Genomic DNA, 15,207 nt, shown 5'->3' with positions numbered 1-15,207 from the left:
CTAGTTGAGATCTGAAATTCAGATGAGGATGCAGTGGTGGAAGGGAGGGAGAAGAGCTGTCTAGCTGTCTTTAGGGTGTATGGATAAGGTAGAAGAATAGGTTTGAGATTGAATATTTCCTGGGCCAGAATATTTTGTGAAAGAGCGTTAGTATCAACAGATCCCTGGGACTTCTGCCTTTCTGTCTCGGGGTCTGACTGCATTTATTTGTCTAGGTTACCTGTGGAACATAAGCAATGGATTCCTTGGACCATATGCTGACGGATCCCTTGGAGCTGGGCCCATGTGGAGATGGCCACGGCACGCGGATCATGGAGGACTGCCTCTTGGGGGGCACTAGGGTTAGTCTGCCCGAGGACCTTCTGGAGGATGTGAGTAGTGACAGCGGCACCATCTTTTCCTTTCTAGCACTTCCTCTCAGCCTTTTCCACACTCTGCAAGTTTTCGGTCTTTTGTGCTCCCTTCTTTCTGATTTTCTACATTGCAACCAGAGTGATCTTTTTTTTTTAAAGTTTAAGTCTGTTTAATAGTCTGATTAAGGAAGAAAGTATAAGCTACATTCTGCATGTTTAATAACATGTAACTTGATAATGACATACGCCATATTTTGACAAGATAATTTTCAGCGGTTAGCAAATGTTTTATATTTAAGGGCAGAATTGTGTATATCTTTACATTAGAATGTTTACCCATGTTGTGAATCATGAAACAAGACACAAACATATTATCTCTGTCCATAAGGTGACCAACTTGCTAGTCAGTTAATAGTACCTTCCCTGGGATAGCATTAATAGTGTGCTTTTGACCACTTTTCACAGGCAGTCATCATGATTATTATGGTGGCATTTATTTAGTGCTTATTATGTGCAAGGCACTAGGTTTGCTGAAACGTGTTTATCGTCTTGTTTATTTTGCCATAGTTCAAACGTACGGACAGGCGTAGAGTATCATACGGCAAACATCTGTGCATCATTCAGTTTTGGGAGATAATTTCATTTAGTCATATTTGGTTCAGATTTTTCTTTCATAATATGTCAAAAATTGTAGATAAAATTAAAGCCACCGTTTTGCCCTTATTCCCTCTCCTACCCGAAGTAACAGGTACTGAACTTGGTGTATATCTTTCCCATTCATGTTTTCTTTGCATGCTCTTTCAAGTAAACCTCTTCATGTCCTTCATTCAGTCAGCAAACACTTGTTTTATTGAAGTACCTACTTTATGCCAGACACTGAGATGCCAGGAATAAAGTGGTATGCAGAAATAGGTTTGCAGGGGGAGATCTCGGACAGGGAGCCAGAGGAGCTTTGGTGCCTGCTTGCTGAGACGCCTGGCAGGTGGTTGGTTTCTGGGTTCTCTCCTGCTTAAACCCTTCAGTGGCTCCCCATTGTCCTTAGGATAAAGTCACAAGTACTTAACATGCTTATAGGTCCCTTGCTCCTCTCTCTGCTGTCTGCTGCTTCCCTTTCCCTCCCTGTTGTTGAGTTAGCCAGACATTGCCTGAACTCTTTTTTTATTTTTTTATTTCATTTATTTATTTTTAAAAATATTTATTTATTTATTTGGCTGCATCGGGTCTTAGTGGTGGCACACAGGACCTTCGTTTCAGCATGCAGGCTCTTCTGTTACGTCGCACGGGCTCTAGAACGGGCAGGCTTAGTAGTTGCAGCACGTGGGCTTAGTTGTCTTGTAGCACGTGGGATCTTAGTTCCCCAACCAGGGATTGAACTTGAGCCCTGGCAGTGAAGTCCTAACCACTGGACCATCAGGGAATTCCCAACAGATCTCTCAAGTTTTTTATTTTTTATTTTTTTTTAAGTTTATTTATTTGTTTATTTTATTTTTGGCTGCGTTGGGTGTTTGTTGCTGCGCGCGGGCTTTCTCTAACTGTGGCGAGCGGGGGCTGCTCTTTGTTACGGTGCGCAGGCTTCTCATTGTGGTGGCTTCTCTTGTTGCGGAGCATGGACTCTAGGCACGCGGGCTTCAGTAGTTGCAGTACGTGGGCTCAGTAGTTGTGGCGTGCGGGCTTAGTTGCTCCGCGGCATGTGGGATCTTCCCGGACCAGGGCTCGAACCCGTGTCCCCTGCATTGGCAGGTGGATTCCTAAGCACTGCGCCACCAGGGGAGCCCTGATCTCTCAAGTTTTGAGAATTGAGTAAAGATCAGTGGAATTTTAGTTTGTTTAAAAAACGTAAAAACTTGGATGACGGTGATTTTTGCACAACTTTGTGATTGTACTTAATGCCACTGAACCATACACTCAAAAATGGACAAAATGGTAGATTTTATGTTATGCATATGTTACCCACTTATGCACAAAAAACTTAAAAACTTCATTTTTTTCTTGCTCACTTTCCTCCTGCTTTTCCTGATTCTCCCAGCCCGAGATCTTCTTTGACGTAGTCAGCTTCTCAACGTGGCGGGAAGTACTGAGCGACTCGCAGCGTGAGCACCTCCAGCAGTTTCTGCCGCGCTTTCCGGAGGACGGTATCGACCAGCAGGATGAGCTCGTCCTCGCCCTGTTCAGTGGGGAGAACTTCCGCTTTGGAAACCCTCTGCACATCGCCCAGAAGCTTTTCCGAGGTGTGTAGCTCAGCGTTCTCGTTCTGAGAGGAATGGAGGGTGGGAACACACCCACTTCTGTGCGTACTCCTTTCTTCGTTTTATTCTATTTTTATGTGTAGACACTGACTCCAAGTGCTTTCATGCAACACTTTGCTGCCTAGGCCGTTCTTTTTTTTTTTTTGTCTTTTTTTTAATAAAAATTTTTAACTTACATAGGAAACATATAAATCATAATTGTATTGCTCATTGATGTGTTATATGAACTCAGCTGGGTAACCGCCACCCAGATCAAGAAGTAAAACATTATTAGCGTCTTAGAGGCACCCTTTATGACTAGTGTTCAAAAATTATTAAAAACAGTTTACCATTTGGTTTATCGCATGGATGTATGTGTGTGTGATGCACAGACACATTTTTTTCTGCAGAAAACCTGACACTTTACCACCAAGCACTTCAGCGTGTGTGTATCTCTTAGCAAAGACATCCTTCCACATAATCACAGTCTTAAATTCACACCCAAGAAACTTTACATTGAACAAGTGATAGCGTAGAATATCCCATATTCAGATTTTCTCAGTTGTTCCCAATGTCCTTTATAGTTGGCTTTTAAATCCAGGATCCACTCAAGATTCATGTGTTGTGTTTGGATCTTCTGTCTCTCAGCTCCCTGAATCTAAGGCCCTCTGCCTTTTTTCCCTTGTCTTTGAAAATACACTTGTGAAGAGCCCAGGACACTTGAATTGTAAAATGTCTTGCTTTCTGGGGAGTTGTCGTCTTGCTTCCTCATAATTCGTTTTCGGTTAAACATTTTGCCCAGAAAGGAGATGGGAAATGTCATTTCTTTCTCATCCCTCCACTCAGGGGATATGTGATGTCAGTCTTGCATTGTTGGTAGGGAGGCTTTCGATCACTTGGCTCTGTGGTATCTGCCAGAGCTACTAACTGTAAGGGCACCTTTTTTCCCCTATAATTAAGAAGCAATCTGTAGGGTGATATTTAGGGTGATATTTAGGGACCATGTGATAATCTTATTTTCCAAAAGCATTTGTTTTACCCAGCGGTTTTAGCATCCACTGACCCTTGCCTGAACTGGTCATTACATTGGGGATTCCAGAATGGTTTGGGGCCACTCTTCAGTCACAGTTTGCTTTCTGTCCAGTGGAGAGGAGCAGAGGATGCTTCTTCCCTTCCCGCTTTCTGGGGTGACTTTGCATTGGCTGGAGGCCCTGAAAGACAGCACATCTTGAATTTGTGAAACTGGACAGCTTGACAGCTGTAAAAAGACTGGAGGGAATAAGCTTATCATTTCAAACTGTATTATCTTAAGGTTTAAACTGAGCATTCCCTCCTTTGGTGGATCATTAAGGAGGATTTCCCTTCTGGTTGGCCAGTGTTTTATGTCACTGAAGCCAGGGTCTCAGGTGGGATAAGCTGGTAGGCCTGGTTGGTAGTAGAGGCCGTATCAGGGACTGTCTGTAATGTTGGCACGTTTCCCTCCAAAACAATGTGATGGTCAGGTAAGGATGCAAACAAGGAATGCAAGGCAGGAGTTCTGCTCATGTTTCAGGTCCCTTGGTGTTGCAGACAGTTGCGTTACCATGGTTATTGTGGTTATGCGTCTTGACTGAGCTGGCATTGCTTTCGGTGTGCTTTTACTTTTGCTTATCTTGTTCTGTTTTAAAAACTCACCTTTTCCATAAGTTCCAAGTGCTTGTCGAGCTCCCTTGCCTTCTGTTTCCTACAGGAAAGGGTCGTCGTCATGAGCTCCAGCTTCCCACTTCCAGCCTCCCCCCAGCACACTGTAGTCGTTTCCCTCCTGACCTACTTTTACTTGTCTCAGAGGAAGGATTTTTTCGTCTGTTTAAGGTTAACCTCTGCTCTTGATCCTCTCATGTTTTACGTCCTCTGGGACCTCGTTTCTCAGTGAACCGTTCTACCACGTGTATTTACTCCACTCCTTCTTTTTCAGCCTGTAGATGTGGTCGAGGGTCTCACACGAAAAAAGTCCTTAACCATCTGTCCCCTTCGTCGTCCTCTGTCATTTTCCCTTTTCTCGGAACTTCTTGAAAGGCATCCATAGCCGCCGTCCCCTGGTGGCTGTTTCCTATGCCTGCCAACACCTTCGACTTTCTAAATTTTAAATTTCAAACCTACAGAAAAGTTGCAAGAATTTATAATTGACACCCACATACTCCTTACCAAGTTCACTAACTATGAATATTTTGCCACATTTTTTTCTTGTCATTATTGTACCTATTACCACTATTTTTATTTTTGCTGAACCACTTGAGAGTATTGCAGACCTAAGACTCCTAATTTTTCAGCGCTCATCTTTGAAGAGCAAGAACATTCTCTTAGGTAACCAGAAATGATCGAATTCAGAAATTAGAAAATACTGTATTTAATTTAAATTCTGTACTTAAGTTCTGTATTTCAGTATAAAATTTAACACCGACGTGTTGTTATCTAACGTGTGGTCCAAATTCCTATTTTGCTAGTTGTTCCAGTGCGTGCTTTTTCCTCTGCTCCATTTCTTTTCAGTGAATGTGTAACTTGCAAACCAGCATATGGCTCTTCTGTTCTCTCCTTAACCCGTCTGTAGCGTTTGATGCCTTGACCTCTGTCGTGAGACTCCCCCGCTTTGCAGCTGTGGCCCTCCCCTCCCCGGCTTCCTCCCGTACCTCCGACGCCCTCCCCGCACCCCTCTCTCTGCTGAGCCCTCATCCGCTCGCTCTTCCTGCCTCTGCTCCTGCCGTTAGGCCCCCTCTCCCTCCCCGCCTGCCTGCTCTCACCCACCAGCTCTTCTCTGGGGGCTCTCGCCGGGGCTGCTCCAGCCACCATCTCCACACAGCCACCAGCGCGAGCATCTCAGAACTTTGCTTTTCAGAGTGTTTACCAATTGCCTTCACTTGGAATAAAATTCACAGCCTACCAGGCTCTGTTGCCCCCAGTTTACCAACTTCCCCTGGTGCTGCAGTCTCTTTTGCCGCTGCTCTCTGGCCCAGTGCCGCCAATAGAAATGTTACGTGAGCCACACGTTCAATTAAAAAATTTCCAGTACCCATATTAAGAATGGTAAAAGCAGTTTAATTTTAATAATATATTTTCTTTAAGTTGATGTACTCGAAATGTTATTCATTTATTTTTAAAAATAAATTTATGTATTTAATTTATTTATTTTTGGCTGCATTGGGTCTTCATTGCTGCACACGGGCTTTCTCTGGTTGTGGTGAGCAGGGGCTACTCTTCGTTGCGGTGCACGGGCTTCTCATTGTGATGGCTTCTCTTGTTGCAGAGCACGGGCTCTAGGCACGTAGGCCCAGTAGTTGTGGCTCGCAGGCTCTAGAGCGCAGGCTCAGTAGTTGTGGCACATGGGCTTAGTTGCTCCACGGCATGTGGGATCTTCCTGGACCAGGGCTTGAACCCATGTCCCCTGCACTGGCAGGTGGATTCTTAACCACTGCGCCACCAGGAAGTCCCTCGAAATGTTATTTTAATAGAGCATTTGACTGTCTTGGTGGGGGAAACTAAAGACTGAAGGAAGGTGACTTTGGAGAAGTACAGAGGCAAAGAAGTAGAACTTTCATCCAATTTGAATTCTTGCCTCTTTTCTTGAAGGTCAAATTCCCTATCTCCCTGCAACAGGCAGCATAACGCGGTGGCTAGGAGCGGCTCTGGAGCTGGACTGCCCAGGTTCAGACCTAATTTCCCCTTTTATTAGCTGTGTAACCTTGCGCCAGTTATTTAATTTCTCCATGCTTCAGGCTCTTCAGTAAAATGAGGATGCAGTAGTACTTCTTTGTGGGGTGGTTGTGAAGACGAAGTGAGTTAATATATGCAAGGCCCTCCTTATGTGGTGACAGTTCCATGTCAGGTCCTGTTCTAAGTGTTTGCTGTTTTTCATTACCTTGGAATATCATTAAAGTGGTTGGAATTTAAAAAATAAAAAAAGAAACACCGTGTACTTCAGTGCCTCATTTTAGCCTTCTGAGGTTAGCGTCTCCATCTTTCCCCTTAGTTCACTTCGTAGCAACCTACTCAAATCTAATATTCCAAAACGGACCTCTCTCATTGCAGCTCCCGCAATGGTACGAGTTGCTCGTGTCCAGTGATCTAGGTACCATGTTCCCCTTCCTGCCCCAGCATCCAAACTAACAGCAGGTCTAATCTTTCTCCCTCGAAATATATCTGAAGTCTCTCTACTGCCATTCACATAACCACTACTCACTGATCGGCTAATATGTGCCAGACATTCTTCAAGGTTCTGGAGATACAGTCATGACCTTACTTTCTAATAGGGGAAAACAAGATAACAGACAAGCAGGTGTTTGTTGGTGTCACGCAGGAAGGGTAATGGGTCTGGAAGTGACGGGAGGGAGCTGGTTCAGAGCTGGTGGTTGGGCAGGGCTTCTCTGTGGAGGTGCGTTCGGACAGAGAGACTCAGTGAAGGTACGACGAGCAAGCCGTGAAGTACTGGGTGTTAGTAGGAAGCCTTGCAGGCAGAGGGGACTTTAAGGACAAAGCCTTTGTGAAAAGGCAGAGGGGACTTTAAGGACAACGGCTTTGCAAAAAGTACGGTACTTCAGGAAACAGCGTGGGCCGCGGTGGAGTGAGCAAAAGAGAGGCTGTTGGAGGATGAGGCCGAGATACACGGGACCCACAAGGAAGGACCCTGCAGGCCTCCTGGCGCCTTGGCTCTACCCTGGGTATGGGGGCAGAGGTCCGACCAGGCCACTGTCGTCCCTCTCCTAGATCACTGCAGTGGTTTTCTTCTTTCTCTTTTGCTCTCGGCCGTGTTATTCTCCTGCTTTAAACCCTTCAGCTGATTTCCACTACACTCAGGATAAAGTCCAGACTGTGCGGTGGTTTCTGTGTGGTGTGACGTCTGCCCAGTTTCACAGGTCATCTTGGCCCCTCCTTGGCTAAGCCCCTCTGGTTTCCTCACACCAACATTTCTTCAGGGGTTGGAGTGGGCACATTGTTCCTTGCTTCAGGGCCTGCCTTAGCACATGCTGTTCCTTCTGCCTTTTCCCTATTTTTATTTTAAAAATTCCTACTTACTTAATTTTCCTCCCAATTTTTCGTTTTGAAAATTTTTTTTTAATTTATGACTGTGTTGGGTCTTCGTTTCTGTGCGAGGGCTTTCTCTAGTTGTGGCAAGCGGGGGGCACTCTTCATCGCAGTGCGCGGGCTTTTCACTGTCGCGGCCTCTCTTGTTGCGGAGCACAGGCTCCAGATGCGCAGGCTCAATAATTGTGGCTCATGGGCCCAGTTGCTCCGTGGCATGTGGGATCTTCCCAGACCAGGGCTCGAACCCGTGTCCTCTGCATTGGCAGGCAGATTCTCAACCGCTGCGCCACCAGGGAAGCCCTGAAATTTTTTAAACATACAGAAAAGTTGAAAACTAATAACGTATGATGCACATCCGTAAAACTTACCTATGTTTATCAGTTGTTAACGTCTTCCCACAGTTGCTCTGATCGGGTCTCATTTTATGTCGCCTTCCTTAGGGGCTCCTTTCCTGGTGTCACTCTTCTTGCTCTCTTCGGTTGTTTTAGGTTGGTTTCCTGGCAGCACGTCAGAGAGTCGAGTACTGGCTTACGTGCTTTCTGTCTCTCCCCCTGGACCGTAGGCTCCCCTTTCCCCACGCTATCCTCCCATTGGTGCAGAGCTGGCCGCCTCCCCCGCCCTCGCTGATGGGTGGCTGACAGATACGCGTGGCTGTGCCTCTTCTTTGCAGACGGACACTTCAACCCCGAGGTGGTCAAGTACAGGCAGCTGTGCTTCCGGTCGCAGTACAAACGCTACCTCAGCTCCCAGCAGCAGTACTTCCACCGGCTGCTGAAGCAGATCCTGGCCTCGCGGAGTGTAAGTGCCCCTGGGAGCTGCGTGGGACTCACACCTGGTGACCCAAAGGGGCGGATCAGGGGCAAGAACAAAAGATACCACTGAGGAAGGAAGCTGCCCATCAAGCCCCGACACGACCAAGTGCATCCTTTCTTCTTATGATACGTTTTAAGATGTATCCTGATTTCAGATACGTTAGAACAGGAACAGAAGAAGGATACATCTTAAAATTGATGAAATATTGTAGCTTCTGTATTTACCCAGAAAAAGAGGTAGCTTTCAGATCCATGGTGGGTCGTGCAGGAGAACCAGCTTGCCCTCAAGTTCACGTTTGGATGCCTGATGGGTGCCAGGCTCAGCGGCTCCGGGTCTGGACCGGCCTTCGGATGCCTTGGGGCAGAGTAGTTCTGGCTCTTAGTGGTCCCTTAAGCTTCGGTATGGAGATACTTCGGTGTCGGGTGTAAGGATTCATTCTCGATGGAGCAGCGCAGCGCTCAGATTGGGGACTTTCCGTCATAATCAGCACAGGCCCCTTTGATTTGGAAGGAGGGAACCGAGCTCGCTAACAAAGAAGAGAAGAACGTGTAGACTTGGGGAGCGTGGCAGGACAAGCTGTGGCTGAGGCCGTGCCCCCATCCCATCCGATCTCTCCCAGGACCTGCTGGGGATGGCCCGGCGGAGCGGTCCCGCCCTCCCCTTGCGGCAGAAGCGCCCCTCACCGTCCCGCACCCCCGAGGAGCGGGAGTGGCGCACCCAGCAGCGCTACTTGAAGGTCCTGCGGGAGGTGAAGGAGGAGTGCGGGGACTCGGCCCTGTCGTCGGACGAGGAGGGTATGTGCCCTCCGTGCCCCGCACCGCCTGTATCTCATCGGTCCACACCTGCAGCTGCTCGTCCGGTGGGAGGCCGTGGTAGCCATTTCCCCGCGAGGAGGCCGTCCCTGTGGTTTGTCTGGGCGCCTGGTGACGCTCAGAGCCGTTGGGTGGCTGTGACTGCACACCTCGCCGCCCTTGGCGCTCAGGCGCACGCGGGGCCCTCCCAGCAGGCGCGCTGGTCCAGTCGGCTGCTCGAGAGAACCACTCTCCCCGCGGGAGAGTAATAGTGACTGTGACCTCGGCAGTGTGACCCGCCACTGTTGAAGTCTGTCCTCCCGGAAGAGCCTTTGCACTGACTCAAGTGCCGCAGTCCGTCTGGGGAAGGGTCAGGAAGGAATGGTGGAGCCTGGCCTCCCTCTTGTTGGCTTAGCCTTCTTGAGCCCAAGGAGCCACTTACCCAGTCTCCCCTGCTGGAGTCCACAGGCAGGTTGGATTTACAAGAAAACTTTTCTTTTGCAGATCTCAGCTCGTGGCTCCCGAGCTCTCCAGCGCGCTCTCCTAGCCCTGCGGTGCCCCTCAGGGTGGTGCCCACGCTTTCCACCACGGACATGAAGACTGCAGGTGAGTGGGGCTCTGGGCGTGGGTCTGAGGACTCCCTCGGGGTGGGAGACTGGGTTCTGCCTGCCAGGAAAGCAGAGCGTTGTTCCTTAGAATGAGGAGACTTGGGGAAGGTTTTGTGTAGCTCCACTTTTCCGCAGGTAGGTAGGCCAGCTGGCCTTCTGTCCTTTGTTTTGAAAATTTCTCTTAGGAGCTGATCAGCTGGCATTTTGGCCTCAAGAAAGCAGAATCTTAAAATAACAATATCGGGACTTCCCTGGCGGTCCAGTGGTTAAGACTCCACGCTTCCACTGCAGGAGGCTCGGGTTCGGTCCCTGGTTGGGGAACTAAGATGCTGCCTGGCGCAGCCAAAAAACAAACAAAAACAACAACCAAAAAAAACCCCCAAAATAATACTAAGGGATAATTCAATAATAGAACAAAAGGGGTAACCAGAGCCACAGCAGTTTCTTGGCATGTCTGTGAAATTAGAGACTATTTTTAGTTGGGATAGGAGTCAAAGAAGAATGTTAAGAAACTTCTAGGTGTTCTAGGAGCAGCTGAGTACCGAGGTCGTTGTTATTGACGAGTGTACAGAAAAGCTGCAGAGTAGAGCCTGTGACTGTTTCAAGGTTGTTGGTGCTTGTAGTACACAGGTCAGAAGGGAAACGCAGAAAGTATCTCACTTTCCAGTATTACAAGTGACCAGAAAGATGTGAATTTGAGCGTTGTGGAAGTGAATGACCGTCCATGTGGTTTGGTTCCTTTTCTCTCAGATAAAATAGAACTGGGGGACAGTGACCTGAAGATAATGCTAAAGAAGCACCATGAGAAGCGGAAACACCAACCAGTAAGATTGGAGGGGGTGGTCAGTAGGTTTTCAGTCTTAATTCCCCGGATCAGCTGTCCTGAGATGATAGAGGCAGTCACTACGTTATTAGTCCCTTTTCCTTATCCTTGTTAGGGGACAGGAGCAGCATGGGAGGCCCAGTAACACTAAAGATGTGCGGAGAAGACAGATGCTTTGACTTTATAAGGCACGCTTACCGCCGTGTCTGATCCAGTCTTTAGGACGACACTGCTGTGTGAATCCTTTCGTCCGTTTAGCAGGGCTTGGAGAGCCCAGGGAGCTTGTGTGACGCCCGACGGCCAGTAAGTGGCAGAGCCAAGCGTCAGAGCCTGTGCTTTTCCCACGTTTTACGTTTCTGTTCCTCTGCTCCACCAAATCGAGGTAACGCTGAGCCAGAGATCATGGTGGAGGAAGGAAAGGCAGTTCATCAAGGCAGAGTGGTGAGATGGGAAGAGTCTCATGCTGGGGTTAGAACTGAGTTCTGTCTCTGTCTTTTCCACTTACTGTGATGTGGGGCAAATCCCTTAACTTCTCTGAATCCCGTTTTCAGTCTTTGTAAAATACCACTTAGCAAGACTGAAGAGCATATAAGATAAGGAATGCAAAAGAGCTTTATAAACTAAGTGCCACATGTGAAGGGTTGGAACTCGGTTCTCCCCTGCCCCATTATGAAGAGCAATAGTTTTTATCTCTGTACGTTTTAAATTCAACACAAGTACCTCAAGTACACATAACCTCTAGTTTTATGTGTAAATTGGGAAAATCAACAGTTTTAGCTCCTCTTTTGGAACTCCATAACAAATGTCTGAATATCACGTCTAGGATCACCCAGACCTTTTGACGGGGGACCTGACTCTCAACGACATCATGACTCGAGTAAATGCCGGCAGGAAGGGCTCTCTAGCAGGTAAGTGACGTCCCCTGTCGGTGGCCATCGACTGTGGTGTTAGATTACGCAGGCCTCTGTACGCATTGCAAAGGAAAAGGAAACCGCAGCATTCTTCTCGCTGGTAGCCTTGACATCGCTACTGCTGCTTATGGGTTTGTAGGTGGGGAGTGAGCGTAAAATCAGTACAACAGATCATTGACTCTTTAAAGCACTCATTGAGTTTGGTTTAAAAAACAAAATGAAACTATATGTCTTATTACTGAGACTTTTCTTTGTTTTTCTGGTGGGCCTTGGGAAAATAATACACTCCTGATAAGACTCCTCATTTCCTGATGTAGAAAATGCAGTTCTATGACTTGAGTTGCTTTTCTTCCCCAGCACTATATGACTTGGCTGTCCTTAAAAAAAAGGTTAAGGAAAAAGAGGAAAGGAAGAAGAAGAAAATAAAAATGATCAAATCAGAGGCAGAGGATCCGGCGGAACCCCTAAGCGGTACTGAAGGGCTCCCACCCCTCTCACAGGCACCGTCTCCACTGGCCATACCCGCTATCAAGGAGGAGTAAGTGAGCAGCGGGGGTCGTGGCTCAGGGCTGTCCCCAGAGCTGGTGCTTCTTGAGAGCCCTCGGTCCCAGAGGTCCTGCTGGGGTACCTGTATGGTGTGGGCTTTCACTGAGCTTTTTTATGACGGCTAGGAGGCTTGGAGGACCTAAAGCAACCTAGGCATGTGTTCTTGGTCTTTTTGGTGGTTTTTTTTTTTTTTTTTTTAATTTATTTATTTTTGGCTGCGTTGGGTCTTCGTTGTTGCACACGGGCTTTCTCTAGTTGCAGCGAGCGGGGGCTACTCTTCATTGCGGTGCACGGGCTTCTCATTGCAGTGGCTTCTCTTGTTGCGGAGCACGGGCTCTAGGTGCGCAGGCTTCAGTAGTTGTGGCGTACGGGCTCAGTAGTTGTGGCACACAGGCTCAGTAGTTGTGGCTTGCGGGCTCTAGAGTGCAGGCTCAGTAGCTGTGGCGCACGGGCTTAGTTGCTCCACGGCATGTGGGATCTTCCGGGACCAGGGCTTGAACCCGTGTCCCCTGCATTGGCAGGCGGATTCTTAACCACTGCACCACCAGGGAAGCCCTTTTTGGTGGTTCTTATATTTTTCTTCCCTCATTAGGCCTCTCGAAGACCTCAAGCCTTGCCTTGGAATCAATGAAATATCTTCCAGCTTCTTCTCTCTTCTCTTGGAGATCTTGTTGCTGGAGGGGCAGGCTAGCCTTCCTATGGTAAGAGTTCTGGAAAAGCCAAGTGTGTCGCAGTTTCATATTGTAGACATCTTCAGCTCTGGGTTCCCCGCAAAGCTCCGTAGCTGACTTGCTTTGTGACGTGAGCAGACTGGACAGACACAGCCAGTCCGTTCGGGCACAGCCTTGAAATCGCTGGCGTGGAATAGAAATCTAACCGCATTCTGCCTTTACTCTCCCTCAGCTAGAGGAGCGAGTTTTGGACTGGCAGTCGTCTCCAGCCAGCTCCCTCAATAGCTGGTTCTCTGCGGCCCCCAACTGGGCAGAGTTGGTGTTACCAGCCCTGCAGTATCTTGCTGGAGAAAGCCGTGGTAAGGTACTTTGTTCTGTAGGGCCCAGTATTCACCCCGCTTTGTCGGATTCTCCTAGTAGACCGCAGCTTTACTGGTTACATCTGTCGTGGCTTTGCATGCTGCGATGCCGTGCCTTGGAGGTCTCTGCTGTCCTGATACACCATTAACATACAGAAGTTATCTCGGAGCTCACGGGTGTCAGTTATTCTGAGTTTAGCAATCTCTCTGACCTGTGTAGCTTGTTCACGAGATCCGTTTCTTGCAGCTGTACCTTCCAGCTTCTCTCCATTTGTTGGCTTCAAAGAGAAAACCCAGCAGTGGAAGTTGCTTGGTGAGTAACGCACGTCACCTGCCTGTCACAGTAGGTTCTCTTTCTCTCGTTTTCTCCCCTGAGCTTCTTGTGCCTTGCAGTCAGTGTGTGCCAGGAGGCTGTTGAAGAAGGCAACATTACACCTTATTCTGCTCAGTAAAAGAGTCCTTCAAGAAGTTCTCAGGGTCTGAGTTCACCCCCGTTGGGATTTGGCTGAGGTGACATTGCCCTTCAGTTCCGATGCACTCTGGGGCTGGCTGAATTGAAATCTGTGGGGTTTTTTTTTTTTTACAATAGCACCTACATTTATGTCAACCGTATCTATGGTTTTAGGTTAATTTGTAGTAATATAATTGTTTTTCTTTCCTAAAATGGGTTTTGCTATTGAGAATAATGTGTCGGGCAGCCCTCAGTAAGCTATTTCTAAAGAACAGTTTCTTTTTCTTATAAATTTGTGAAGTCCCACTTACTGTGTAAGTTGTAGTAACATGTACCTGAAATAACTTGGTGATGAGAGGAAGATTCAGTGTTGATTTCCTGTGGAAATGGACAAACCTTTCTCCACTCTGTCCAGTGGTCTATGACGAGAAACATGGAGAGAAGGTTGTGAAAGTAGTGGATGCGTTCATTGCTTACAGCGTGGATTAACCTTCTAGGTGTCACGCACTGTTAGGTGCTGGGGGTGTAATGGTTTGTGAGGGAGGCAGCGTGCTCCCCTCGTGGAGTTTGTTTGGGCAACAAGTACTCATTCGAATGAAATGACAAACTTAGCCATTCTGTAAGGGGAAAGTGCCGGTAGGGGTGGGCGTTTGTAATGAGGCACCGGTGTGGCATGCGTGTGGCGTCCGGGAGGGCCTTCTTGGGGAAGGTTGTCTGAGCAGCGGTCTTAACAACGACTAGGGATGAGCCAGGCAGGCGGAGGGGAGCCGTGGGGGTCAGTGACGCAGGGACGTTCCAGCGGAGGTCACACAGGCCTGCGCAGAGAGGATGTTGCACCTGGGTAGAGAGGATGGATGAATTTGAGAGCTGTAGGTGGTAGAAGCCGGGGGATGTGGTTGTGGATTGGGTGTGGCGAGTGAAGGAGGAGGGCAGTCAGGTGTCACTCCTGCTAGATTTGCACCTGGCGGATGGGGGTCCGCCATCGACGTAGGCAGCTGGGGAGGACGTCCAGGCCTGGGCGAGGGTGAGGCGCGTGAGTGTAGCTGTGCACATGCTGCCTTTGGGGTGTTGAAGTGGACACGTTAAGTAGGCAGTGGGTTTAGAGTCCAGACCCACAGTCAGGGTGGAAAGCTGTGGGCACATGTGCAGTAAGTGCAGTCAAAGGCATGGGGAGAATGAGGAGGAAAGAGGGCCTGGGACTAAGCCTTGATAAGCTCCGAGGTGGCGGAGGCTGAGCGGGGACACGGGAGAGGCCGTGACCGCAGAGTCAGGAGGACGCTGTGAGGTCCGAGAGTCAGCAGGACGCTGTGAGGTCCGAGAGTCAGCAGGTGGGGAGTGGTCGTTAACCTTCGTTGTTCCTAAGGTTCAGGAAGGTCAAGACTGGATTTGTGGACATGGAAGAAATGATGACTCCCTTGGAGGAGTGATTCCTTAGTGGGGCGACGCCGGTGGCGGGCAGAGGAGAGCCGAGGCCGCTCGTGAGGCTGGCTGCAGCTCTTCCCGCCTGTCTGGCTGGTGGCGGGGAGTCGGGGAGTCGGCCGGGGGAGGCTGCCCTAATAGGACCAGGTAGTAAGTGTCTCGGGCCTGTGGGCCAGATGCTT

At 48.6% G+C, this 15,207-nt stretch overlaps 1 protein-coding gene across 3 annotated transcripts in view; it reads left to right on the top strand.

Moving 5' to 3' along the window:
* Positions 1-15,207, top strand: part of NFRKB (nuclear factor related to kappaB binding protein) — a 35,747-nt gene that overhangs the window by 2,264 nt on the left and 18,276 nt on the right. For all 3 annotated transcript variants that reach the window (XM_082343062.1, XM_082343061.1, XM_082343063.1), the window contains exons 3-13: positions 216-371; positions 2,380-2,581; positions 8,304-8,431; positions 9,066-9,240; positions 9,742-9,843; positions 10,596-10,669; positions 11,492-11,576; positions 11,937-12,117; positions 12,718-12,826; positions 13,029-13,155; positions 13,403-13,468. In XM_082343062.1, the coding sequence (XP_082199188.1) occupies positions 237-371; positions 2,380-2,581; positions 8,304-8,431; positions 9,066-9,240; positions 9,742-9,843; positions 10,596-10,669; positions 11,492-11,576; positions 11,937-12,117; positions 12,718-12,826; positions 13,029-13,155; positions 13,403-13,468 (1,384 nt within the window). In that variant the 5' untranslated portion in view covers positions 216-236. The remainder of the gene's footprint in view (positions 1-215; positions 372-2,379; positions 2,582-8,303; positions 8,432-9,065; positions 9,241-9,741; positions 9,844-10,595; positions 10,670-11,491; positions 11,577-11,936; positions 12,118-12,717; positions 12,827-13,028; positions 13,156-13,402; positions 13,469-15,207) is intronic.

The sequence above is a fragment of the Balaenoptera borealis genome (assembly GCF_965194805.1).
Source record: "Balaenoptera borealis genome assembly, chromosome: 11".
NCBI lineage: Eukaryota > Metazoa > Chordata > Mammalia > Artiodactyla > Balaenopteridae > Balaenoptera > Balaenoptera borealis.
This window is presented reverse-complemented; position numbering and strand designations above follow the sequence as displayed.